Source organism: Hypanus sabinus, chromosome 12 (genome assembly GCF_030144855.1).
Source record: "Hypanus sabinus isolate sHypSab1 chromosome 12, sHypSab1.hap1, whole genome shotgun sequence".
NCBI classification, from domain to species: Eukaryota; Metazoa; Chordata; class Chondrichthyes; order Myliobatiformes; family Dasyatidae; genus Hypanus; species Hypanus sabinus.
In genome coordinates this window covers 16967453-16994934 of record NC_082717.1, presented here as the reverse complement: position 1 = coordinate 16994934, position 27482 = coordinate 16967453, and the positions used below count along the sequence as shown (strand labels likewise).

Genomic DNA, 27482 nt, shown 5'->3' with positions numbered 1-27482 from the left:
TTTGATAAACTGTTTCTCCTTACCCAATTCTCAAGCTCCTGGATTCTATCTTCCCCCTTTTTACCTCCTGTGTGCCTTACACTCCACTGTCTCTTCCTCAAATAAACTGGCTATTAGTCCTCCAGGCTAAATTAAGATGTTTTGTGTTGATATTTTTTTTAGGTTCAGGCATTCTAGAAAGGTATTTATTTCCAAACGTTGGGCATATTTGGAATTCCAGTCTCTTTCAAACAGTGCTTGAAGTTCCTCGTGAACTGATGTTGGGTCCTTTAGCCATCTGCTCCGTTTGTGTTCAATGACCAGGCTCACCCCTGTATTTTTCATATAGTCATTCCCAACCCAGTCAGATGTACCTGTAAAGCAGTACAAGAGAAGCCTTGGTTAATGATCCTATTTACCAATCCACAGCCCAGTTATTAGATCATCCGTCAATCAAAATACTCACTTAATAATCCACTCTTCAATCAAGTGTTTCACAATTAATAACTATATCAAAACATTGTCAAAGACCCAAAGGATCATAAAATCATAAGATGTAGGAGCAGAATTAGGCCATTAAGCCCTTCGACTCTACTCCACCATTTCATCATGTCTGATTTATTATCCTTCTCAACCCCATTCTCCTGCATTCCTCTCGTAATCTGTGACACCTCAACTAATCAAGAACCTATCAACCTCAGCTTTAAGTATACCCAATGGCTTGGCCTCCCCAGATGTCTTTGGCAACGAATTCCACAGATTAACCACCCTCTGACCAAAGTCATTCCACCTTATCTCCCACTATAGGCAACATCCTCTCCATCTAGGCCTTTCAACATTCAATAGGTTTCATTGAGACCTCTCTTCATTCTTCTAAGTTTTTTTATTCATTTATGGGACGTGGGCATCACCAGCTAAGCAGGCATTTATTGCCCACCCCTAGTTGCTCTTGAGGAGGTGGTTCCACAGAGCACAGGCCCAGGGACATCAAATGCTCCTGTATGACTGTGCCATACTTTCATCCTAACACCATGCAGTTGTAAGTAATAACATTGCTTTGTATGTGACACATTTTCCAGTGGTACAAATCAAAACAATTGGCAATAGGATGCCACCCAACATGAAATGCATTAAGTTACTACAGAATATGATGTCAAAGCTGAATATCCACTTGCCACACACACCACTGCATTCACTGCTCTGCTGAATTTATAAACTCTGCCAGGAGTCACAGCTAAATATATTTTGTGGGTTCTTATGCCGTTAAGTGTTTGCTTTATATCTGAAAGCCTATCATACTTGATCATTTTTACTGGTCTTACAGTACTAAGGCAGAGAAACAGGCCGTTTGCCTCAGCTAACCTGTGCCAAACAATCATTCTGCCTCTTCTCATCGACTTGCACCTGGACCATAGCCCTCCATATCTCTCCCATCCATGAATCCATCCAAATTTCTCTTAAATGTTGAAACTGAACCCACATCCACCACTTCTGCTGGCAGCTTATTCTACAATCTCACCATTTTTTGAGAGAAGAAATTCCCCCTCGTATTCCCCTTAAACATTTTGCCTTTTACCCTTAACCCATGACCTCTACTTCTAATTGTGGCATCACCTGTGTGAATCTGAAGGGTTAACTCCAGTTATTTAACAGTGCTTTTGTTCAATAGTAAATAATTGTCGGTAACGTGACTTTGACAGACAAATTCAGTATAAGTCTTCAGTTTACTGATCACTAACTAAAGACGCTTAGATTCCAATGTATAAAGTGCAGCCTGTGTTTCATGGACAACAAATTTTTGCTAAGTGTTCCTTCTTCATAATTTTTTTTGTTTATGACAGACAGCTTGAAGTTGAACACAAATATAATTTCAGACTACTTATCACATGAGAATTTGGAACACACCTCTATAATCAGCCAATTGATCCACAAGGCCAGGCAGAAGAAAGGTGACCTAACAGTTGTCTCGTTAGACCTAGCCAATGCCGACAGATCAATTCTACAAGTCCTCTTCTAGGTTGACCTAGACCACTACCTTGTCCCGCCAGTAACATAAGACATGATCACCGGCTGCCTAGGAGGGATCAAGCTACGCTTCACTTCAGCCCACTTTATAACCAGGTGGGAATACCTCCAAAAGAGGTTTCCAACCGGCTGTCCCATCTCCCCCATCTTGCTTGGCATGGGTATGAACCTCCTCATATCTGCAGCAGCAGACGTAACCCAAGGCCGGTGTTGGAGCCCAGCGTTCGACAACCTGCAGGACAGTTGTTCATGGATGACATCACAGCAACTATGTCCAAGCAAGATGGGTATTGCAAACCCTGGACAACGTCGCCACCTGGGCTAGGATGACTTTCAAGGCCAGGAAGTCCAGATGCATGGTGATCAACAAGGGCAAGGTTGCTAGCAATTTCAGTCCTCAAGTACAGGGAACTGTAGAGAGCATCCCAGTGTATGATGCAAGTATCGCGTGGGAATTTGGAGAAGCAAGAAATTAACTTTTATTGAACATAAGATGTTTAATTACATAATAGTGCTAATGTTTAGCACTAGTTCAACTAAGCTAAATATATTTTGTTGATGATTTTCATTTGTACTCAGTGTCTGCTGCTTTTCGCTTAAGTGTCCAACAATAATCAGACAGTGTTGATGGATTCCAGTTGCCCTGATACCATTTCTCCATGACTGCAATGTCCTGGTGAAACCTTCCACCATGCTCGTCACTGACAGTGCCGAGATTTGCAGGGAAACTGTCTAAATGGGAATGTAGAAAATGAATCTTTGGTGACATGTTGCACTTCATGGTTCTGTTTGCTTATTGTCAACTTGCTGCATGTAGTTTGGTGCTCTGTAGTTGCCAAGAATATTTTCAACAACACCCTTCAGTGCTTTCCATGCAATTTTCTCCGGTCCCACTAGAAGTTCTTTGAATTGCCTGTCATCAACGTTTGATATGTGGACCAACAAAAATAACCTTCTTAATCTTGGCATCAGTTATTCTGACTTGAACGGTTAATTGAAATAACAATTATAGGTGATTTTTTTTAAAAAAAATGGCACATGATGGGGAAATTTCATGGTGATTTTCATGATCAGCAGCCAGAAATCCATAAGATCCATGCAAAAGTATTTAAGAAGCAAAATCTTTGTTGACCAGTGATATCAGTGAACCGAAAGCTGAATGAATAAACTGTAATCAACTTCACTGCAGAGAAAGACAAGAGAAAGAACAATTGTTCTCAGTGTTTTCACCTCCTCTGTACAAACATCAAGGCTACATCATGTTTTATTAAATGCCATTCAGACAATTGAAGGCCTGGATCTTGGGTGCAAGTCTGGATTGAAGATACTGCTTCTCCCGACTAAAGCAGGAAATTAAAGCTGAGGGTATGACAGGGTACCAGCCATATCCCTTGCACATGTCGTTTTTGACTCTGACATTCAGAAAATGCTTCTCTCTCTCTTCAGTGTCCATGGCAGCAGGGAAGATGGAGCCAGAGGGAAAAGTCTTCAACGACACAACTGCTACAGACTCTGCTCTGTCTATACAGCAGGGGTTCCCAACCTTCTTTATGCCACGGACCAATGCCATTAAGCAGGGGGTCCGTGAACCCCTGCTCTAGAGGAAACCAGGATACAACATGGGTCCCACGATTGGCACCAGGTCAGGGTCATGAACCAAAAGACCCCAGGAAGGTGTCAAGGACACATTGTCAGTGGTAGTTTTGCTATGAGAGGTAATCTTGCAGTATGGGATTGTGAAAGGTATGTGACTTTTTTTTTACGTCTAAGCCATCATTTTTTTGGATTGGGCAAGATAATCATCCTCTCTCCACATCCTAATCAGAACATTAGGAGTATATTTCCACCATAGCAGTAACCAACCACCTGAGCCCTCCCAGATCCCAGCGAAGGAAACACCCTAGTTTCTGGTTCTTTGAAGCATAATGCCAATTGTATAGATTTATTTAGTGATACAGTGCGAGGAGGCCCTCCTGGCCCTTGGAGCCATGCCACCCCACAACCCTGATTAACCCTAATCTAACCGCAGGGGATTTGACAATGACCTACGCAGCGTGGTCTTTGGACTGTGGGAGGAAACTGGAGCACCCGGAGGAAACCCACACATTCCATGGATTGGGCATACAGAGACTCTTCACAGAACGGCGCTGGAATTGGATAGCAAACTCGGGAACGCCCGAGCTGTGACAGCATCAAACCAGCCACCATGCCACCGTACTTCACAGAGGAATTTTGTATATTGGACTCAAATGGAACCAGTTTGTTTAATTCAGCTCTGCTCACTGGGAGTGTAAAAAAAGATTTATATACCATCATTAGTACCAGATAATAAGAATGAATGCAAATTAGTTACAGCACAGAAACTGGGCTCTTTATACCATCACATATTTGCTGATCTTTTTTGGCCATTACCACTCATCCTATTTGTCTTCATTAGGTCTGTAACCTTCCAAGCCTTGCCAATGTAAGTGCCTAAATGTCTCCTAAATGGAGTCATTATATCTGAATCCATTCCCCCCAGCGGTGAGTTTCAGATATCAACTGCTCTCTGGGTGAAAATCTTGCTCTTAAATGCCCCTTAAGACACCTTCCTCTGACCTAAACCCCTTGTCTGTAACACCTCTTCAAGGGGGTGAAAGTTCTGACCGTCCAACCTACCTATGCTTTTTTTTGAATTTGATATACTGTCAGGTCACACCTCAGCCAGTTTTGCTTCAGGGAAATCAAATTCGTCTTATCCAATGGAAATGAATAAACAGCCACCTACTTCCTTACTTCCCAGTCCTGAAGAAGGATCCCAGCCCAAAACATCGACGGTGTATTCATTTTCGTAGATGCTGCCTGACTAGCTGTGTTCCCCCAGCACTTTACTTATTTTTATTTAGAAATACAGCGCAGAGTAGACTATTCACACTGCCCCAGCAACCCTACTACCCCGATAAACCCTAACCTAACCGCAGGGGAATTGACAATGACGCATTAACCTACCCGATACATCTTTGGATTGCGGGAGGGAACCGGAACACCCGGGTAAAACAAATGGGGAGGAAGTACAGAGACTCCTTATAGACAGCTCTGGAATTGAACTCCAAACTCCAAAATGCCCGAGCTGTGACAGCGTCACTCTAACTGCTACGCTACTGTGGTGCCCATGTCTGTTGCTCTGGATTTCCAGATCTGCAGAGTCTCTTGTGCTTTTCATCTTATCTAGTCTCTCTCCATACCTGAAGTCCACCAATCCATGTAATGTCCCAAGTGAATCTCCTCTGCGCTCTCTCCTGTGCTATAACGTCCTTTCTGTAATGTGACGATCAGGACTGCACACAATACCCCAAGTGAAGTCTAACCAGTGTTTTGTAAAGTTGTAACATAATATCTCGAATTTCTGTGTCATGGCCTATGGAGACAAGCCTGACATCGGCCTCCTTTACTGTTGTGCCTTCTAAGGCTGCCAGTTACAAGGAATTTATGAATTCGAATCCTAACCAGCAAGAGCAGAGCTAGATCATTTGGCCTATTGAGCCATCTCTGATATTCCATCATGGCTGATTTGTTATGCCTCCCAACCCCACTCTCCTGCCTTCTGCCCATAACCTTCAACGTCATGACAAATCATGAACCTATCAACGTCCACTTTAAATATACCCAATGACTTGATTTCCATAGCCATCTGTGGCAATGAATTCCACAGCTTCTCCAGCCTCCGGGGAAAGAAATTCCTCCTCACTTCTGTTCTAAAGGGACCACCTTCTGTTCTAAAGCTCTGCCCTCTTGTCCTAGACTTCCCCACTATAGGAAACATCCTCTCCACATCCACTCTATCCAAACCTATCATTACTCAATAGCTTTTAATGTGATAATGTGATATTCCCCCCCCCCCCCCATCTCTTCTAAAACTCTAGCGAGTACAGGCCTGGCGCCATCATATACTCCTTACATGTTAACCCTTTCATTTCTGGAATCATTCTTGTGAACCTTCACTGGACCTTTCCAATGCCAGTACATCCTTTCTTATATATGGGGCTCAAAACTCTCACAATACTCCAGGTGCAGTCTGACCAATGCCTTATAATGCCTCAGCATTACATCCTTTCTTTTATATTTTGTTCAAAATGAATGCTAACACTGCTTTTTCCTTCCTTACCATTGACTCAACCTTCAAATATCCTAGCCCCTAACTGACTTCATGCATCACCTCATGTTGTTGGGATTACATTATTAGCAGAGCAATTCTGCTAGTAATAGAAATTCTGCAGAGCATAAAGCAGCATTATGTTTGGGAATCTGAGTATATGGGGCTCAAGATTCTTACAAATGTTGGATCAGAATTTCAATGGGATTAATGCCAATTCCTGTCTAAATGACTAAGAGTGCTATAGATTATAACTCTACTTAGTAATTTGTAGAATGTTAGTGAATTATTGCAGCAATGAATTCTCTAATGATCAAATCATAAGGAGGTACCATAAGACCTTAAGACAAAGGAGAAGAATTAAGCCATTTGGCCCATTGAGTCTGCTCTGCCATTTCATCATGGCTGAGATATTATCCTCTCATACTCATTTTCCTGTCTTCTCCCCATAACCTTTGACACCCTTTTGGCACATAAAAAGGCCCTTCAGCCCACTGAGTCTGTGCTATCCATCAGTTACACAAATCCTACATTAATCCAATCTTTATTTTTTTAAATTTTCCCCATGCTCTGATCATCTTCCCCAGACTTTCATAACAGCACTACATATTAGAGTCGATTTATAGTGGCCATTTAACCTAACAGCCAGTGAAGACCCACAGAGTCATAAGGAGAGTGCACAATCTCCATATAGAGAACACTTGAGGCCTGGATTCTGTTAAGTTTTTGTAACTCCAAAACATAAAGCTATCTGAAAGAAAAACATGGAGCCAGGGATAACATGTCTTAGTTTTGTTTCAACTTTTTAGGAGGGCACGCAAATATGATACGGTGGCATGATAACGTACGCCATTCACGTACTTCTACATATAAACCATAATGAATTATGTAAACAACAGAAAATGCATAATCAAACAATATATTTACAATATTACTCAAATATTATTGAAATATTAAACACACAACACTCCTCCCTGCTTGGCTATAAACTCCAACTCAATGTAGAATGCATCTCAACTTCCTACACAGTATACTAGATAATACAACTACCACACAGACTTCCACAGTATAGTAAACTTTAAACTGTCCCATTCTGGCCTAAAGATTTAATTGTTGTGGAGGATTTCTTAGTCTTGTGCGATAAAAGTTACTTCTGGTAAGATGGCGGTGCGTTTGATCGCAGGGCCTTTTATGGAGTCAATCAAAGGTGTTAATGTCCTTTTAAAATGTATTTTTTTACCATTGCAAGACACTCCTGGACATTAAGAACTTCAAGTCCACCCCATTAGCAAATTGCTCATTGGCAGAGAAACTGAAGGAGCTGGACCTTGTGCGGATTGGACAAGGCGACAGAGGAGTCGGTGTGTGAGGGAAGTGTGCAGTCTAACAGCGAGTGATCATCTTAGTCACTTTCCTTGTGATCTCAGGACCCTCTTAGACATTGTTTGTGTGGAATTCTGCAAGTCTGGTTCACTGATTTAGCAGCAGATGGCAGGGGCGGACAACAGAAGAGCTGCATGGCCTTGGTTTTAGTGTGGACTAGGCCTTGAGACACCATGTCACCTTTTTATAGCCTCCTAGGAGAGAGGCAACAGAGTTGGCGTCCTCTGCTGGGAGCAGTGTGGTGAAGTGTCCAAGCTGGAATCCATGTTGCCCCGGCAGTGTTCGCTGAGCAGAAGTCAGGCTGTATTGTGATCAACTGCAGCAACACTCATGGATTCAGGGTCTTGGACTATATTTTGTTTTGTGTGTTTTTTACTTATGTGCTTGCTGTCTTATATGTGCTATATGTGAAGTGTGTGACTGCTGCTACATTAAGTTTTGCACTTTGGCCCCAGGGTAACACTGTTCCATTTGGCTGTTTTCATGTATGGTTGAGTGTAAATTAAACTTGAACTTAATGTCTTCCCTGACAAAGAGGATCTCTTTGTTTGGTAGGAGAGACTTGTAACTATGAAACGATCTCAGGTTCTGGGGCCTTCGCCATGGTGGTTGTAGAAATTGATTCTGGGACTACAGGAAGTGGTTCTGACAGCTGTGGACACCTTTCTTTGTCAACTGTCTTTGCTCTCCTCAACTTGTTGATGTGTTGTCTCCAGATGACACCAGATGCAATCTCCACTGTGTAAGAGGGGGGCCCAGTTCTGTCCTTAATCTTCCCAAGTCCCCACTTTTGATCACCTCTGTAGACAGCGATGTGCACGGCTATATGGAAGGCTATTGGGAATACTTCTGGCCACCTTGCAGCTGCATCCAGTACAATCAAGAAATTTGCGCCCATGAATAGTCGGGCAAAATCCACATGAATCCTCTGCCAGGGCAATGCAGGCCTTTCCCGAGGATAGAGAATCACTGCTCTTGGCATCTTCTGGATGTGTTGGAATCACACATTGTGATGGCAAGCTGCTTGATCTGGTGATCTGTCCCAGGATACCAGACCAGGCTTCAAGCCAACACTTTCATTTTTGCCAAGCCTAGAGGCCAGGAACGTAGCTCCTCCAACACCTTAGCTCTCAGTTTGGATGGCATAACAACTCTCAATCCCCACATAAGACAATGCATGTCAAGGGCAGGTTCATCTTGGCATTGGTAAAAATGGGGGAATGGGAATTTCTGCTGCACATCCTGGCTCTCCTGAGTTGCCATGTAGACCTGAGGCAGTGTGGGGTCCTTTCTGGTTTCTCTTTGGATCATCTCTGCCATAACAGGAGAATTTTGATTTACATTAAGGGGAATACATCAAGAGGAGTGTCCACCGGAAAATTTTCAGTTATTTCCTTTTCCAAAGGTAAAAAGTACAATCCATCAGCATTTCCAAGATTAGTTGTCCTCTAGAATTCAATCCTGTAATTATATCCTCCAAGAAACAGAGCCCACCTTTGCGTTCATGCTGCTGCTGTTAGTGGAACACCCTCCTGTGGTTTAAAAAAGGACGCGAGTGGTTGATAATCAGTAATGAGGATAAGTCTCTCCCATACAAGTACCGGCTGAAACATTTTACGCCCAAACTAGACTCAAGGCCGTTCTGTCAATCTGTGTGTAATTTTTCACACCTGATGCAAAAGCTATGGGGTGTTCACTTCCATCACTCAGTACATGTGACATGACTGCCCCTGTACCATAAGACAAGGGGTCACAGGCAACTTGCATCGTACGATGCATAATGTGTGAGTACAGACGTCACCATTCCCTTTACCTTTTGGAAAGCCACCTCACACTGCTTTGTCCATTGCCATTTCTTCCCAATCTGTAATAATGAGTTCAAAGAGTGGAGCACAGTAGCCAGGTTTGGCAGGAATCTGTTATAGTAATTAACAAATCCTAAAAAAAGACAGCAACTGTGACACATCCTTTGGCCTTGGGGCATCCACCATTGCTTGAATTTTCTCAGCAGACTTGTGTAAAAACTTATGCTTCAATGGGGTGACTACAGTAAGTGATGCTTAATATAAAGAATTCACACTTGTGTTCTGAGCCCATAATCTTCAAATCCTTTTATCACCGTATTGGGATTTTGGAGTTGTTCCTTGTCTTCCTCAATGGAAACAATGATGTCATCTGGATAATGTGGAGTGCCTGGGCAATCTTGCAGCATCTGGTCCATAGCTTTCTGCCAGGATGCAGATGCAACTCCAAAAATAAACTTATAATTGTGATAAAACACTTTGTGAGTGTTTATGGTAAGAAGCACTTTGGACTCTTCTTCCACTTAGTAAGCCAAAGTCCACTTTGCTGAAATGTTTTCCTCCAGAAAGGTTTACAAGGATATCCTCTATCTTGGACAGAGGATATTGATCTACTTTCAGCATTGTGTTTATGGTGACCTTAAAATCACCACAGATCCTGACAGACCCATTCTTCTTGGCTACTGGGATCATTGGCATTGACTATAGGCTCTACCCAACCTTGAAAAGAATTCCTTCAGCCTCCATCAAATTCACTTTATCACAGATAGTATAAGGAACCAGACAGGCTTTGTAAGACTTGCGTGTGGTATTTTCACTTAATACTATTTTAACCTTGATATGTTTTGAGTTTTCCAGTACTATCCTTGAACAACCGTGACATCAACCAGTACCTTGTTTCATTCGTTTTCAGTTGACTCTATTGCAGGAGATGTGGTGTGTAAATAGTAGATGGATTTCCAGTCAAGTTGTAGTTGTCTCAGCCACTCATGTACTCACGTCCCCACAATGCTGCCCCCTACCTGTTTTTACCACATACAAGCCTGATGTGCCTTGTACACGCACGTGAATGCCATTCCCACACGAGTTACCTCTTCTCCAGTACAAGTTCTTAGTTGGATATCTGCAGGCTTCAGTGCAGTATCTTTGAAATGGTGTTCAAACTCATTTTGTGGAATGACTGAAACAGCCGAGTTAGTCCAATTCCATTGTAATTAATTTGCTGTTCACTTCTGGTGTAATCCATATTCCCACCCCTCCTGTCTTCTCCTATCATTTTGCATTTTCCCCTCCACCTCCTACTTTCAAATCTCTTACTATCTTTCCTTTCAGTTAGTCCCGACAGAGGGTCTCAGCCCGAAACGTCGACAGTGCTTCTCTCTATAGATGCTGCCTGACCTGCTGCGTTCCACCAGCATTTTGTGTGTGTTGTTTGAATTTCCAGCATCTTCAGATTTCCTTGTGTCTGCCTGTCTCTTGTTAAGTTTCACATTGTAAATCTCAAGGCTACCGGTCCTGTGTCACACTTATCATTATCAAATTGTTCATCATCAGCCTGCAGATCAGGGCTCCTTCTGAAACTGCAACTTTACTTTTTATCTTTTCCTATTCCTGTGCAGTCCATTTATTTTTCTCTACCCAGCAGGCTTTTTTGTATGTGTTTCATTTCACTTCATTTCATTTTCTGCAAGTTTCACCTTTAAACCTGCACTGGCCTGGTGTACGAGAGTCCCTGCCACAATTTGTAATACAGTTTGTTTGGCCAGCAAGCCTCCGTCCCGATTCTGCAATTTTATTCAGGCTCACTTTCATTTCTGACTGCAACTCAGTTGTGTCTCTGTCTGTTATTTCCATTGATACAATTTCAAATGTTCTTTTAAATCATAGTTGGTCCCCAGTTTGGAGCTTTTCTTTAAATGCTTTTCTTTTGTGAGGTTCCACAAACTAAATGATCTCTCATTGCATCAATAAGCCCATTTCTGAACTGACACTGTTCAGACAATCTCTTCAATTCAGCCACATATGCTGAAATGGACTCCCCTTCCTTTTGATTCCACTAAATCATTCTGCAATCAACAACTGTTTTGGTTCTAAATGTTCCTGCACTGCTTTCACAATATCAGCAATGCTCATTTTGGCTGGTTTGGTTGGAGTAGTCAATTCTCTAAGCAAACTGTACGGCTTTCCATTCGATGCACTTAGCAAAATGGGAACTCGTTTTGCTTCAAAATACTGCTCAATTCGTTCAGTGCAAAACATCCAGTTATCCCTTGATCAATTGAACTCATCTATCTTTCTGATGTAGCCAGTAACTCCTGCTTTTTTAAAAAAATTAGTGCACTCATTCATGCTCACTGTTCACAATCCCATGAATTTCAAACATCTTCTGCCTCTTTAAATGAACTCAACTATCTCTCTCCTTTCCTAAAGAAACCATGTGGTGCGCTTCAACAGGTAGGTAGTCGTGTTGGCTTCGTTTTAAAACTTATTCATCACCACTATTAAGTATAGTAACTACAAAGCAGAAAACTATTTGTAAAAACAAACACCAAGCTGTTAGTTTTGTTTTGCTTTTCAGAGAGGCATGCAATTATGACATGGTGACATAATGATGTAACCTATTCATGTACTTTTACATAATAGCCCATAATAAATTATGGAAACAAACAGAGAATGCTTAATTAAACAATATATTCACATTATTACTCAAATATTACTGAAATACTGTATTAAATACACAACAGATTCAAACCCGGTCCCTGGCATAATGAAGCAATGGCTCCATAGTTCGTTTACCGTACCACTCTAAACAGTGACTTTAATTTGGCCAAATTTAGATAACTAACCATAAAATCTGAAAATAACAACAATACGGATACAGATTCTGATTCATTTTCATGTATTTATCGCATTTATTTTTTTTACGCAGAGAGCGGTGAGTGTATGGAATGGGCTGCTGGCGACGGTGATGGAGGCGGATATGATAGGGTCTTTTAAGATACTCCTGGACAGGTACATGGAGCTCTGTAAAATAGAGGGCTAGGGTAACCCTGGGTAATTTCTCAGGTAAGGACATGTTCAGCACAGCTTTGTGGGCCGAAGGGCCTGTATTATGCTGTAGGTTTTCCTATGTTCTATCTAAATTAACACAGACAGTGAAATGCATCATTTTCAATAACAACCAACTAGATAAGCTGGGGGCAGCCCACAAGTCTGCCTCCAGCACACTGCTGAATGTTGCTGGCCTTCGAGTGTGGAGGAAGGGTCTAGACTCTGGCTTGACCTCTAATTCTTCTACATCTCTGTCCCTAAACTGTAATCTGACTCCTAATTTCCCTCTCTGTTCCCAAAAGCCATCCCTACAAACTTAAAAAAAATTAAGTTTGAGCCACAACCTCAACGGAAAACGCAACTTGGCACCATCTAGACCAGGAAAAAAGCACATTATACAGTAAGATAATTAAATCTAGCATAAAAGAAATGTTTTGAATGTTCTTGCATCTAAATAGCCTTGAAAATGGAACACAAAGGTTTTGATGAAACCCACCTGCTGAACATTTATAATGTAAAGGAAAATCTGAAATATTCTTAATCATGTATAATGATGTTAAAGGCTGCATACTCTTTGCTCTTCGAACATATTAAATGTTTAATCCTTCAAACAGCTTAAGCTTGGTGGCTATAAAAACAAACTCTGCCAGATTCAGTGTGCGGACTGGAACAAGTACTGAAGGTTGTAGCCGGCATTCATCAATCACCTAAACTGCTTGTTGACAGAGCAATTATTTTATTTTATTTTATTTTATTCAGAGAAGCAGAGTGGAATAGGCACTTCTGCCCCTTCAAGCCACATTGTCCAGCAACCCCTGACAACCTGATTTAACCCAAATCTAATCACGGGATAATTTGCACCGACTAATTAACCTACCCAGTATGTCTTTGGAAAATGGGAGGAAACCAGAGGCCTTCATGAAATATAAAATCTTTTTAAACTTAACTTTGTAAAATTGAAGTACATAATTTGCAGTTTTGAACTGGCCCTGGTCCAACGCAGCTGCAGGGTATGGAAAAGTTTCCATGAGATCATAAGACATAGGACTAGAATTAGGCCATTTGGCCCATTGAGTCTGCTCAGTCAATCAATCGTGGCCAATCCTTTTTTCCTTCCTCAGCCCCGCTCCCTGGCCTTCTCCCCATAACCTTTGATCCGTCTCTGATTAAAAACATACCATGCTGTATCTTAAATACACCTCAATGACCTGGCCTCCACACAGCCTGTGATAACAAATTCCACAAAGTTGCCACCCTCTGGCTCAAGAAATTTCTCCACATCTCTGTTTTAAATGGATGCTCCTCTATCCTGAGGCTGAGCCCTCTTGTCCTAGACTCTCCCACCATGGGAAACATTCTTTCCACATCTAGGCCCATCAACATTCAGAAGGTTTCAATGAGATCCCCTCTCATCCTTCTAAAGTCTAGTGAGTACACACCCAGAGCTATCAAACATTCCTCATGTGATAACCCTTTCATTCCTGGAATCATCCTTGTGAACCTCCTCTGAACCCCCTCCAATGCCAGCACATCCTTTCTAAGATGAGAAGCCCAAAATTGTTCACAATACTCAAGGTGAGACCTCACCAGTGCCTTATAAAGCCTCAGCATCACATCCCTGCTCTTGTATTCTGGACCTCTTGAAATGAATGCTGACATTGCATTTGCCTTCCTCACCACTGACTCTACCTGCAAGCTAACCCTTAGGGTGTTCTGCACAAGGACTCCCAAGTCCTTCTGCATCCTACCTGTTTTCTCAACACTACCTGGCCCTCTAACAACCTTTGTATCATCTACAAACTTGGCAACAAAGCCATCTATTCCATCGTCTAAATCATTGATATACAGCATAAAAAAAGTGGTCCCAACAATACTAGTCACTGGCAGCCAACCAGAAAAAAATCCTTGTATTCCCTCTCGCTGCCTCCTACCAATCAGCCAATGCTCTAACCATACTAATAACTTTCCTGTAATACCATGGGCTCTTAAATTGGTAAGTAGCCTTATGTGTGGCACTTTGCCAAAGGCCTTCTGAAAGTCCAAATAATACAAAATCCACTGCATCCTCTTTATCTATCCTAGGTGTAATCTCTTCAAAGAATTCCAACAGGTTCATCAGGTAAAGTTTTCCCTTAAGGAAACCATGCTGACTTTGTCCTATTTTGTCCTGTGTCACCAAGTACTCCATAACTTCATCCTTAACAATTGACTTCATCATCTTGCCAGCCACTGAAGTCATGCTAGTTGGTCTATAATTTCATTTCTGCTGCCTTCTCCTTTCTTAAAGTGTTGCTTTTTATGTAGTTCAGTCTAGTTTTTGTACTGTGTCATGTAACACCATGGTCCTGAAAAATGTTGTCTAATTTTTATTATGTACTGTACCAGCAGTTACGGTCAAAATGACAATAAAAGTGACTTGGCTTGACTTGACTTGACTTGGTATTGCCTCTGTAATATCTTAATAAAAAGTTCATTATTTCAAAACAAAATTCTGTTTCTCAAATCTGTCTTAGAAACTGTATTACACCTTAAGGGAGACTCTTCTCTCTGCACCTATATGTAAACCTGTTGGATAGAAGTGTCACATATTCTGTCCACTTGGTGTAACATATTGGCAGAGAGAATCTGGAATATTTAGTCTTCACCATCAGCTCAGAGAGTCAGGTTGTAAATAGCTCAAGTGTGCTGCTTTTATAAACAAATCTGGAGATCAGATGGACTGCATATACACTCAATAGCCACTTTATTAGGTACCTCCTCTGCCGTATAGACATTGAGTGTATGTTCATGGACTTCTGCTGCTGTAGCCCACCTACCTCCAAGGTTCAATGTGTTGTGCATTCAGAGATGCTCTTCTGCACACCACTGTTGTAATGCCTGGTTACTTGCCTTCCTGTCCGCTTGAATCACTCTGGCCATTCTCCTCTTTCATTAACAAGGCATTTTCACCCACAGAACTGCTGCTCACTGGATTTTTATTTTGTTTTTCCACTCCATTCTCTGTAAACTCTAGAGACTGTTGTGCGTAAAATCCCAGGAGATCTGCAGTTCCCGAGAAACTCAAATCACTCCATCTGCCACCAACAATTATTCCACGGCCAAAGTCACTTAGATCACATTTCTTCCCCATTCTGATGTTTGCTCTGAACAACAACTGAACCTCTTGACCATGTCTGCATGCTTTTATGCATTGAGTTGCTGCCACGATTGGCTGATTAGATATTTGCATTAAGACCTTCAAATCCAGACCTTCCATCAGGTGTATTTAACAATGTGACAACGTCCTATTGAAGGGTCTCAACCTGAAATGTTGACCCTTATAACAAATGTATTCGATACACATAGTGGCCACTTTATTAGGTACACCTGTACATTTCCCTCCATAGACACTGCCTGGCCTGCTCAGTTCTTGTAGCACTTTCTGAGTTGCTCTAGCAGTAGATATGAAATAATTTGGCAGCAGATTACAATAACAGTGAGAACACATTTCACGTAATGGATTTTGATTCCTGCTACTGGTCTTGGCATCGTCAGCTAGGGAGCACCAACGACCTGAGTTCAATAATTCAGTTTATTCAACCCTTCCGAGTATCAACAGCACCAGAAGGTCCTGGGAAGCAGCCAGCGTCCATGAAACCTAGCACCGGCAACGATCAATACCTTGGCTGGAGAAAGGGGAGGGTGATAATTGATGCTTTTTGTCAGGGTAGACTGGACAGCCTTGTGACAGATGCAGTGTAAATACTGTTTTGAATTGCTTCAGGATTAAGAACACGAGAAGCAAACATTTGCCCCACATTGCACCAACAATCCTATTCTCATGTTTCACTTTATTCAACAGCAGAAGTAGGACAATCAGTCCCTCAAGCCTGCCCTGCTATTTAATAGGGTTTGCTCTAGGCCTCATGAACTGTTCTGTGTCAGGTCTCTGAGAAGTATGCAGTATACAATTCTGAGATTTGTCTTCTCCAGATAGCCACGATAAAAAGGAAAACGACCTCCATACTGCCTACCTACTTTGATAATAAATGAGCCTTTGAACCTTTTTGAACCGTTGAACCAATAGGTTTTGTGTGGAGGCCTAGATCTGTTCCGTGCCATGTCTCCACAACACTCGGCTTCCAGATCTTTCAAAGACATTTCTCATATCTGCTTCCTCTTTATATTCCCCTAATAATCCAGACTTCACAACTCTCTCAGGCAAAGGTCTGGAGCAATCCACTGGCTGAACAAGCAGATTTAAATGCCTCTCAGTTTGAAAGGACTGACCCTACCCGACCAAGAAAAATAGAGTGAGCTGCCTCAACAACTATCGCCCAAGTAGCACTCACATCTACTGTGATGAAGTGCTTTGAGAGGTTGGTTATGGTTAGAATCAACTCTTGCTTAAGCAAGGACCCAGTTCCACTGCAATTTGCCTATCATACAATAGGTCAACAGCAGATACAATTTCACTGGCTCTCCACCAGGCCTTGGATCACCAGGACAATAGTAATAGCTGCATCAATTTGCTGTTTATTGACTACAGCTTAGCATTCAACACAATCATACTCTCAGTTCTAATCAACCAGTTCCAAAACCCTGGGCCTCTGTACCTCCCTCTGCAATTGGATCCTTGACTTCCTTACAGGGAGACCACAGTCTGTGCGGACGGGATATAACATCTCCACCTCGCTGATAATCAACACTGGCACACCTTAAGGATGCGTGCTTAGCCCACTGCTCTTCTCTCCCTACACCCATGATTGTGTGGCTAGGCACAGCTTAAAGGGCATGACTATTGTTGGCAGAATTTCAGATGGTGATGAGGTGTACAGGAGCAAGATAGATTCAAATTCCAAAATAAAATTATTATCAAAGTACATATACATCACTATGGAATGCTGAGTTTTGTTTTCTTGGAGGCCAGCTCAATAAATCCATAATAGAATAATAACCATAATAGAATCAAGGAAAGACCATCTGGTTGAGTGGGTTTGTAAAATGTGTTCAGGAAAGTTTTCTAAATCAATATATAGATGTACCAACTAGAGAGCATGCAATATTAGATCTCCTATTAGGAAATGCGTTAGGACAGGTGACAGAAGTGAGTGTAGGGGAACACTTTGGTTCCAGTGATCACAACACCATTAGTTTCAACTTGAACATGGATAAAGATAGATCTAGTCCTCGGGTTGAGGTTCCAAACTGGAAAAAGGCCAAATTTGAAGAAATGATAAAGGATCTAAAAAGTGTGGATTGGGACAGGTTGTTCTCTGGCAAGGATGTGATTGGTAAGTGGGAGGCCTTCAAAGGAGAAATTTTGAGAGTGCAGAGTTTGTATGTTCCTGTCAGGGTTAAATGCAAAGTGAATAAGAATAAGGAACCTTGGTTCTCTAGGGATATTGGAACTCTGTATGACATGTATAGAAAACAGGGAACAAATAAGGTGCTTGAGGAGTATAAAAAGTGCAAAAAAAAATTTAAGAAAGAAATCACGAGGGTTAAAAGAAGACATGAGGTTGCTTTGGCAGTCAAGGTGGAGGATAATCCAAAGAGCTTCGACAGGTATATTAAGAGCAAAAGGATAGTAAGGGATAAAATAGGTTCTCTTGAAGATCAGAGTGGTCGACTATGTATGGAACCAAAAGAAATGGGGGAGATCTTAAATGGGTTTTTTTGTGTCTGTATTTACTAAGAAAACTAGCATGGAGTCAATTGAAATAAGGCAAACAGGTAGTGATGTCATGGAACCTATACAGATTGAAGGAGGAGGTGCTTGCTACCTTGAGGCAAACCAGAGTAGATAAATCCCCAGGATCTGACAGGGTATTCCCTCAGACCCTGAAGGAGATTAGTGTTGAAATTGCAGGAGCCCTGCAGATATATTTAAAATGTCGGTATCCACGGGTGAGGTGCCAGAGGACCGAAGGACAGCTCATGTTGTTCCATTGTTTAAAAAAGGTTCTAAAAGTAATCCAGGAGATTATAGGCTGTTAAGTTTGACGTCGGTAGTAGGTAAATTATTGGAAGGAGTACTAAGAGATAGGATCTACAAGAATTTGGATAGACAGGGACATTAGAGAGAGTCAACATGGCTTGTGTGTGGTAGGTCATGTTTAACAAATCTATTAGAGTTTTTCGAGGAGGTTACCAGGAAAGTGAATGAAGGGAAGGCAGTGGATGTTGTCTACATGGACTTCAGTAAGTCCTTTAACAAGGTCCCACATGGGAGGTTAGTTAGGAAGATTCAGTCGCTAGGTATACATGGAGAGGTAGTAAATTGGATTAGATATTGGCTCAATTTGTAGAAGCCAGAGAGTGGTAGTGGAGGCCTGTGACTAGTGGTGTGCCACAGGGATCAGTGCTGGGTCCATTGTTATTCATCATCTGTATCAATGATCTGGATGATAATGTGGTAAATTGGATCAGCAAATTTGCTGATGATACAAAGACTGGAGGTGTAGTGGACAGTGAGGAAAGTTTTTAAAGTTTGCAGAGGGATTTGGCCCAGCTGGAAAAATGGGCTGAAGAATGGCAGATGGAGCTTAATACAGACAAGTGTGAGGTATTGCACTTTGGAAGGAAAAACCAATGTAGAACATACAAGGTAAATGGCAGGGCACTGAGGAGTGCAGTAGAACAGAGGGATCTAGGAATACAGATACAAAATTCCCTAAAAGAGGTGTCATAGGTAGGTGGGGTTGTAAAGGGAGCTTTTGGTACATTGACCTTTATAAATCAAAGTATTGAGTATAAGAGTTGGAGTGTTATGGTGAGGTTGTAGAAGGCATTGGTGAGGCCGAATTTGGAGTATTGTGTGCGGTTTTGGTCACCGACTTACAGGAAGGATATTAATAAGGTTGAAAGAGTGCAGAGAAGGTTTATAAGGATGTTGTTGGGACTTGAGAAACTGAGTTACATAGAAAGGTTGAATAGGCTAGGACTTCATTCCCTGAAGCATAGAAGAATGAGGGGAGATTTGATAGAGGTATATAAAATTATGATGGATATAGATAGAGTGAATGCAAACAGGCTTTTTCCACTGAGGCTAGGGGATTTAAAAAAAAGAGGACATGGGTTAAGGGTGAAGGGGGGAAAGTTTAATGGGAACATTGGGGGAGGGGGGCTTCTTCACACAGGGAGTGTTGGGAGTGTGGAATGAGCTGCCAGATGAAGTGGTAAATGTGGGCTCTCTTTTAACATTTAAGAAAAACTTGGACAGGTACATGGATGAGAGGTGTATGGAGGGATATGGTCTAGGTGCAGGTCAGTGGGACTAGACAGAAAAATGGTTCGGCCAGCCAAGAAGGGCCAGAAGGCCTGTTTCTGTGCTGTAATGTTCTATGGTTCTATCTGGATAGCACACAAAAGCTCTTTAGCCAGAGGGTGGTGAATCTGTGGAATTCATTGCCACAGAGGGCTGTGGAGGCCAAATCATTGAGTATATTTAAAGCGGAGGTTGATAGGTAATGGATTACTCAGGGGTGCAAAGGTAATGGGGTGAATGCAAGAGAATGGGGTTGACAGGGGCAATAAATTAGCCATGGTGGATGGGCCCAATAGCCTAATACCATTCTTACATCTTGTGGTCTTATGGTCTAAAACAAAGGTTTTCAACAAAACCGAGATGCACTTGTTCTCAGTACACACTATAATCAAACTTCTGATATTATCACATACACCGAGAACAAAAGCCTCTCAATCACGGTACAAATGATAATAAACCAAAACCAATACTATTCATAGCTCCAGAAAGATATTTTCTTTATTGTAGATCCTTTCATTACCTCTTCACGTTATCCCATGTCCTGTCCAGGCCCAGGAGAGGAGGAGATGGTGACATATCCAGGAAGTGGAGGTGCTCAGGACACAAAACCTTCCCATATTTGGACCAAGTCACTTCAGACTCACTGACAGTCCGCAGATTAATATCCAGCTGCTACCAGGCTGGAGCAGAAGAGTCGGGGGAGGGGGGAGGACAATGCAAATTGGAACAAACATATAGCCACATTCTTTGGCAGCAAGACAGGATTATTTGTTCCTCTCCAGTCAGTTCCCTTCATCCGAAGCTAAATGATGATGTGAATGCTCAGAACCTCAGTGTACAAATCTCCAGAATAAAAAAACACTTGTATGATCCATATTCTGATAACTACATCAGGCTATGTCATTACCCTAAGTACTCAAACACCAAGTGCCGTAAGGCCATAAGACATAGGTGCTGAATTAGGCCATTCAGCCCATTGAGTCTGCTTTGCCATTCCATCATGACTGATATATTATCCCTCTCAAACCCATTCTCCTCCCTTCTGCACAAACCTTCGATGCCCTTACTAATGAAGAATCTATCCAACTCAGCATCAAATATACCAAATGTCTTGGCTTCCACAGCCATCTGTGGCAATGAATTCCAAAGATTTACCATCTCTCTAAAGAGATTTCTCATCTCTGTTCTACAGTGATGTCCTTGTATCAGAGGCTATGCTCTCTGGTCCTCAACTCCTCCACTATAGGAGGCATTTTCTCTACGTCCACTCTATCTAGGCCTTTCAATATGCAATAGGTTTCAATGAGATTCCCCCTTCATTCTTCTAAACTCCAGCAAGTACAAGCCCAGGGCCATCAAACCCTCCACATAACTTAACCCTTTCATTCCCAGGATCCTTCTCATGAGCCTCCTCTGGACTCGCTCCATTACCACTGCAGTCTTTCCTAGATAAGGGGCTTAGAGCTGCTCAAAATGCTTCAAGTGAGGCCTCACCAGTGCCTGATAGAGCCTCTGCATTACATCCTTGATTTGAGATTCTAGTCCTCTTGAATGTACTGAGATTTTCTGTATTTAGAATTGCAGAGTCATCTTGACCAACATTATTTTCGGTTAACAACACACACAAAATGCTGGTGGAACACAGCAGGCCAGGCAGCATCTATAGGGAGAAGCGCTGTCGACATTTCAGGCCGAGACCCTTCGTCAGGACTAACCGAAAGGAAAGATAGTAAGAGATTTGAAAGTAGTGGGGGGGAGGGGGAAATGCAAAATGATAGGAGAAGACCGGAGGGGGCGGGATGAAGCTAAGAGATGGAAAGGTAATTGGCGAAAATGATACAGAGCTGGAGAAGGGAAAGGATCATGGGACAGGAGGCCTCGGGAGAAAGAAAGGGGGAGGGGTAGCACCAGAGGGAGATGGAGAACAGGCGGAGTGATGAGCAGAGACACAGAAAAAAACCAACAACTAAATATGTCAGCGATGGGGTAAGGAGGGGAGGAGGGGCATTAACGGAAGTTAGAGAAGTCAATGTTCATGCCATCAGGTTGGAGGCTACCCAGCCAGTATATAAGGTGTTGTTCCTCCAACCTGAGTGTGGATTCATCTTGACAGTCGAGGAGGCTATGGATAGACATATCAGAATGGGAATGGGACAAGGAATTAAAATGTGTGGCCACTGGGAGATCCTGCTTTCTCTGGCGGACTGAGCGTAGGTGTTCAGTGAAACGGTCTCCCAGTCTGCGTCGGGTCTCACCAATATATAAAAGGCCACACTGGGAGCACCAGATGCAGTATACCACACCAGCCGACTCACAGGTGAAGTGTCACCTCACCTGGAAGGACTGTCTGGGGCCCTGACTGGTGGTGAGGGAGGAAGTGTAAGGGCAGGTGTAGCACTTGTTCCGTTTACAAGAATAAGTGCCAGCAGGGAAATCAGTGGGAAAGGATGGGGGGGGACGAGTGGACAAGGGAGTCGCGTAGGGAGTGATCCCTGCAGAAAGCAAAAAGTGGGGGGGGGGAAGGGAAAGATGTGTTTGGTAGTGGGATCCCGTTGGAGGTGGCAGAAGTTACGGAGAATTATACGTTGGACCTGGAGGCTGGTGGGGTGGTAGGTAAGGACAAGGGGAACCCTATCCCGAGTGGGGTGGCGTGTGGTTGGGGTGAGGGCAGATGTGTGGGAAATGGGAGAGATGTGTTTGAGAGCAGAGTTGATGGTGGACGAAGGGAAGCCCCTTTGTTTAAAAAAGGAAGACATCTCCTTCGTCCTGGAATGAAAAGCCTCATCCTGAGAGCAGATGCAGCGGAGACGGAGGAATTGTGAGAAGGGGATAGCATTTTTGCAAGAGACAGGGTGGGAAGAGGAATAGTCCAGGTAGCTGTGAGAGTCTGTAGGCTTATAGTAGATATCAGTAGATAGCCTGTCTCCAGAGATGGAGACAGAAAGATCAAGAAAGGGGAGGGAGGTGTTGGAAATGGACCAGGTAAATTTGAGGGCAGGGTGAAAGTTGGAGGCAAAGTTAACGAAGTCGACAAGCTCAGCATGCATTCAGGAGGCAGCGCCAATGCAGTCGTCAATGTAGCGAAGGAAAGGAGGGGGATGGATACCTGTATAAACTTGGAACATGGACTGTTCCACAAAGCCAACAAAAAGGCAGGCATAGCTGGGACCCATACAGGTGCCCATGGCTACACCCTTGGTCTGGAGGAAGTGGGAGGAGCCAAAGGAGAAATTATTGAAAGTAAGCCATGGGCACCCGTATCCCATGCCAGGCTGTGATGCAGCCAGTCAGCACACTTTGCACCATGCATCTATACAAGTTTGCCAAGTTATATTTATTATCTCCGACATACGTTGTGGAATGTGTTGTTTTGTACAAGGCATAAAAAGTTACTACAGTTACAGCAGCAGACCAAAATAAGCTGTGCATATAAGACCATAAGATATAGGAGCAGAATTAGTCTATTTGGCCCTTCGAGTCTGCTCCACCATTTCACCATGGCTGATCCATTTTCCCCTCAGCCCTAAACTCCTGCCTTCTTCCCGTTACCCCTCATGCCCTGACTAATTAAGAATCTTCCATCCTCTGTCTTAAGTACTCACAGTGATGGGGTGTCCACGGCTGCCTGTGGTGATGACTTTCACAGATTCACCACCCTCTGGCTAAAGAAATTCCTTTTCAGCTCCATTCTCCGATGTCAGTAGGTTAATTGGTCACATTGGTGTAACTGGACATCACGGGCTCATTGGGCCAGAAGGGCCTGTTACCATTCTGTACCTCTTTATTTAGAATAAAATAATGAACTTTTCCAAGATGGCGATGTGACGCAGCTTGCAGCAGCCACTCCGGAGCTGATTATATGTTATTTGTGAAGTGGGGTGCCGTGCGCAATCATAATTGATTGAAAACGGATGTGGGAGCATGGAGAAACATTGGGAAATCTCCAGGAAGACCTTCTTCATTGCTGCTGCTGCTGTGAGGTCCGGGACTCTGCTGGGAAGAACAGGCCCCCAGTCCTCAGGGTCGCTTTGCCGATGGGCATTGGTGGGGCCATCTTAATACGCTCGGCAGAGGATGGTGCTCGGAGAAGCTGTGCCGGAGGGGATAGTCGTCGGCTCGGAGGTTCGACAGACTCGGAGTCCGCTGCGGTCAGGTCGCTTTCGGTGCATGCTGTGTCTGCGAGGCTGAGTCGGACGGCGCTGTGGAAGTCCATAGCAGGGGTATTCCCTTCTGCCGCTGGCGTGGGATGGCAAGTCTGTCGGGACCCTGGGGACTTGTGGAAACTGTGTGGTGATTTCTTTTGAACTTGTAGTCCTTTAACATCTTTGGACTATTTTTACTGTGCCCATAGTCTGTTTTTTTTAATCAATTATGCTATTGTTTGCACTGTTTAACTATATGTTGTAATTATGTGGTTTTGTGCAGGTCTTGTAGCTTTAGTTTTTGGTCTTGTTTTGTCTGGTGGGTTTGGAGCTCCTTTCTGGGAAACGCGCTAAGACGGTAGCGCGATATTAATACGCAGGAGCCTCTCCGGACTCTGGACTGGGGATTGCCAAACGTTATGTGGATTTTCTGGAGTAGTCTGTTTTGTCATGTGCTTTTGTGATATCATTCTGGAGGAACGTTGTCTCGTTTTTTAACTACATTGCATTTGTGGTTTCTAAATGACAATAAATTGAATCTGAATCTGAATGTGAATAACTTAAAGAAAAACATATCCAAGTTTACTTAGAATCTATCTATTTGGTACCAATTTCACGGAGGTAAGCTCATATGCCTGGAAATGAGATGGAAACTGTACTGGTACTGCATTTGAATTCAGTGAAGAGGTTACAAAGATAAACATTTGAATTTAATTCACCTCAGAGAGCTCCAAGTTCTTCTAAAGAGTAGTAAAGGTGAAAGTAAGCCTTGTCAGTCTGAATTGCTGCTCAATTTAAGGAAGGAATAGAAGAAAATCTTTTATTTTTGTAACTTGCATTCATAACTTCAGAAAATCTCCAGAATCAATATCTGGCTTATTATCTCTGACATAGGTCATGAAATGTGTTGTTTTGTGGCAATAGTACAATGCACAAGACATAAAAATGACTGTAGTTACAATAACAAACAAAAATAATTATGCATGAAAGTAATAGTGAGGTGGTGCTTATGGCAGAGTGGAAGAAGCTGTTCCTAAACCATTGATCTGGCATCTCCAGGCTTCTGTACCTTCTCTCAGATGGTAGTAATGTAAAGAGGGCATGTCTCAGATGGTGAGGGTCGTTAATGATGTGCCACTACCTTTTGGAGCTGATCGCGATGCTAGGGAGGATTACGCCCGTGATGGAGCTGGCTGAAAGTCGACAGCTCTTTCAGACCCTTGCATTGGAGCCTCTTTACCAGGCAACGAGAATGCTCTCCACAGGGCATCTGTAGAAATCCACTACAGTATTTAGTGGCATCTCAAATTTCAAACTCCTAATGAAGTATAGCTGCTGATGTGCCTTCATGGTTGCATCAATATTTTGAGCCCAGGATGTATCCTCTGAGATGTTGACGCCCAGGGAATTAAAGCTGCTTATCCTTTTCACTGCTGGCCCTCAATGATGACTGACATTGTGGACTTCCACTTTCTGAAGTCCCACAATCAATTCCTTGGACTTGCAGACACTGAGTGCAAGGTTGTTGCTGAAACACCACTCAACCAGCTGATCTATGTCACTCCTGTACACCTTCTCATTGCCATTTGATATTCTGCCAACAGTAGCAGTATCATCGGTGAATTTATAGATGGCGTTTGGCTGTGTGATGCACCATCAATAACTCACTCTGAGAAGTAAAGGCGAGATATCGGCTTTTATTGACTGGAAGAAGGAACAAGCAGTGAGTGACCACCATACTACATCCTGGAGACTGAGAGGCCGGGTTTCAGGCCTCGATCGCCTTTATACGGGGGTCTGTGGGAGGAGCCACTGGAGCAGTCAGCAGGGGATGTGTCCAGACAGGTATATGTAGTTCACCACACTGTGCATGGCCACACAATCATGAATGTAGAGAGTATAGAGCAGTCGGCTAAATACAGATGTTAAGGTGCATCTGTGCTGACTGTTATTGGCAAGGGGATGTTATTACCAGTCCACACTGTCATGGTCACCCAATCAGGAACTCGAGGATCCAGTTGTTGAGGGAAGTAAAGCTGGTTGAGTACTACTGAGGGGAAATGCTTTGCAGTTACTGAAGTAGTTTTGAAATATAATCTCTACTATAAAAATACAAATGTAATTTGTTCAGAGGCAGCTCCTACAGAGTACCCTCTCTCCTAGTTTCTCAACCTCCCTTAAGTATAAGGATCAGGGTCAGCTTTATTATCAGTGGCAGATGCTGTGAGATGTGTTGTTTTGTAGCAGCAGTACATCAGAAGCACTATAAATTACAAACAAAAATAACTGGCATAAAAGGCTAAAAATGAGGAAGTGTTCATTGACTGCTCAGAAATCTGATGGAAGAATCTGTATTTCAGAATCAGAACCAGTTTTAATATCACTGGCATATGTCATGAAATTTGTTAACTTTGCGGAAGGAGTACATTGCAATACACAATAATAGACTTCTGTACCTCCTTCAATAAGACCATAAAATATAGGAGCAGAAGTAGGCTGTTCAGCCCATCGAGTCTGCTCTCCCATTCAATCATAGGCTGATCCAATTCTTCCAGTCATCCCCACTCCCCTGCCTTCTTCCCATACCCTTTGATGCCCTGGCTAATCAAGAACCTATCTATCTCTGCCTTAAATATACCCAATGACTTGGCCTCCACAGCTGCTCATGGCAACAAATTCCACAGATTGGCAACAAATTCCAGAGAGAAGAAAAGGGCACATCTCGGGCGATGGGGGTCCTTTAATGATGAACGCTGCCTTTTTGAGGCATCGCTCCTTGCAGATGTCCTGGATGCTACAGAGGCTAGTGCCCATGATGGAGCTGACTGAGCTTACAGCTCTCTGCAGCTTGCTTCAACCCTCTGCGGTAGTCACCCCCACCCTGCCCCCATACCAGAGGGTGAGGCAGCCAGTTAGAATGCTCTCCATGGTACATCTGTAGAAATTTGTGAGTATTTTAGGTGACAACCCAAATCTCCTCAAGCTCCTAATGAAATACAGCCGCTGCCTCACCTTCTTTGTAGCTGCATCGATGTGTTGGGTCCAGGTTAGATCCTCAGAGATATTGACACCAGGAACTTGAAACAATGAGCGTGGGTCCTATTGTATTTAGAACCATTCCTTATTGATCCTAGCTTACTACACCACATCATTTCCATTAGTAAATGATATGACTTTCAGAGTTCATCAAGGTCATACTGGCAACATATTACCTCCCTATGGCTGTCTCCCAGTACATTTTGTCATTAAATCATTTAACATATAAAGCTCTTAAATAGCTGACTGTGTTTTTATCAGATCTCATAAAACAATGAGAATCATTTGAAAGTATGCTGAGCACATTAATATTTTGGCAAGGTTGAATCAGTGTTAGTCAGATTCAATTTGGTCATCTATCACATTAAGCACCCAATTCCACCCAAATATTCCAAGTTGTTTCTAAATCAGAGGAAGGCTTTTTCTGAGGAAATCTGGCTGACTTTTATATAAAAAAAAACTAAATTTAAGACTAGTCTAAACAGCATTCTTGTTCAAAACGTAGGAGCAGCTGCATATTAAGAAGTATATTTCAGGATTTTTTTTAGAGCTTCCAGTTAAACTCAACAGAAGTGAGACACTGGAGAAGGATTAGATGAGATTATTGTCACATACACCAACTGCAATGGAATTCCTTATTTGCATGAAGCTTACGGATTAAACAGTGGATAGCATATGGCAAC

The 27482-nt window shown here is 42.8% G+C and overlaps 1 protein-coding gene across 1 annotated transcript in view; it reads right to left on the bottom strand.

The window, feature by feature from the left end:
• Positions 1-104: 104 nt before the first annotated feature.
• Positions 105-27482, bottom strand: part of LOC132402451 (inactive phospholipase D5-like) — a 172018-nt gene continuing 144640 nt past the window's right edge. Inside the window, exon 10 of the mRNA XM_059985301.1 lies at positions 105-353. Within this exon, the coding sequence (XP_059841284.1) occupies positions 127-353 (227 nt within the window). The 3' untranslated portion in view covers positions 105-126. The remainder of the gene's footprint in view (positions 354-27482) is intronic.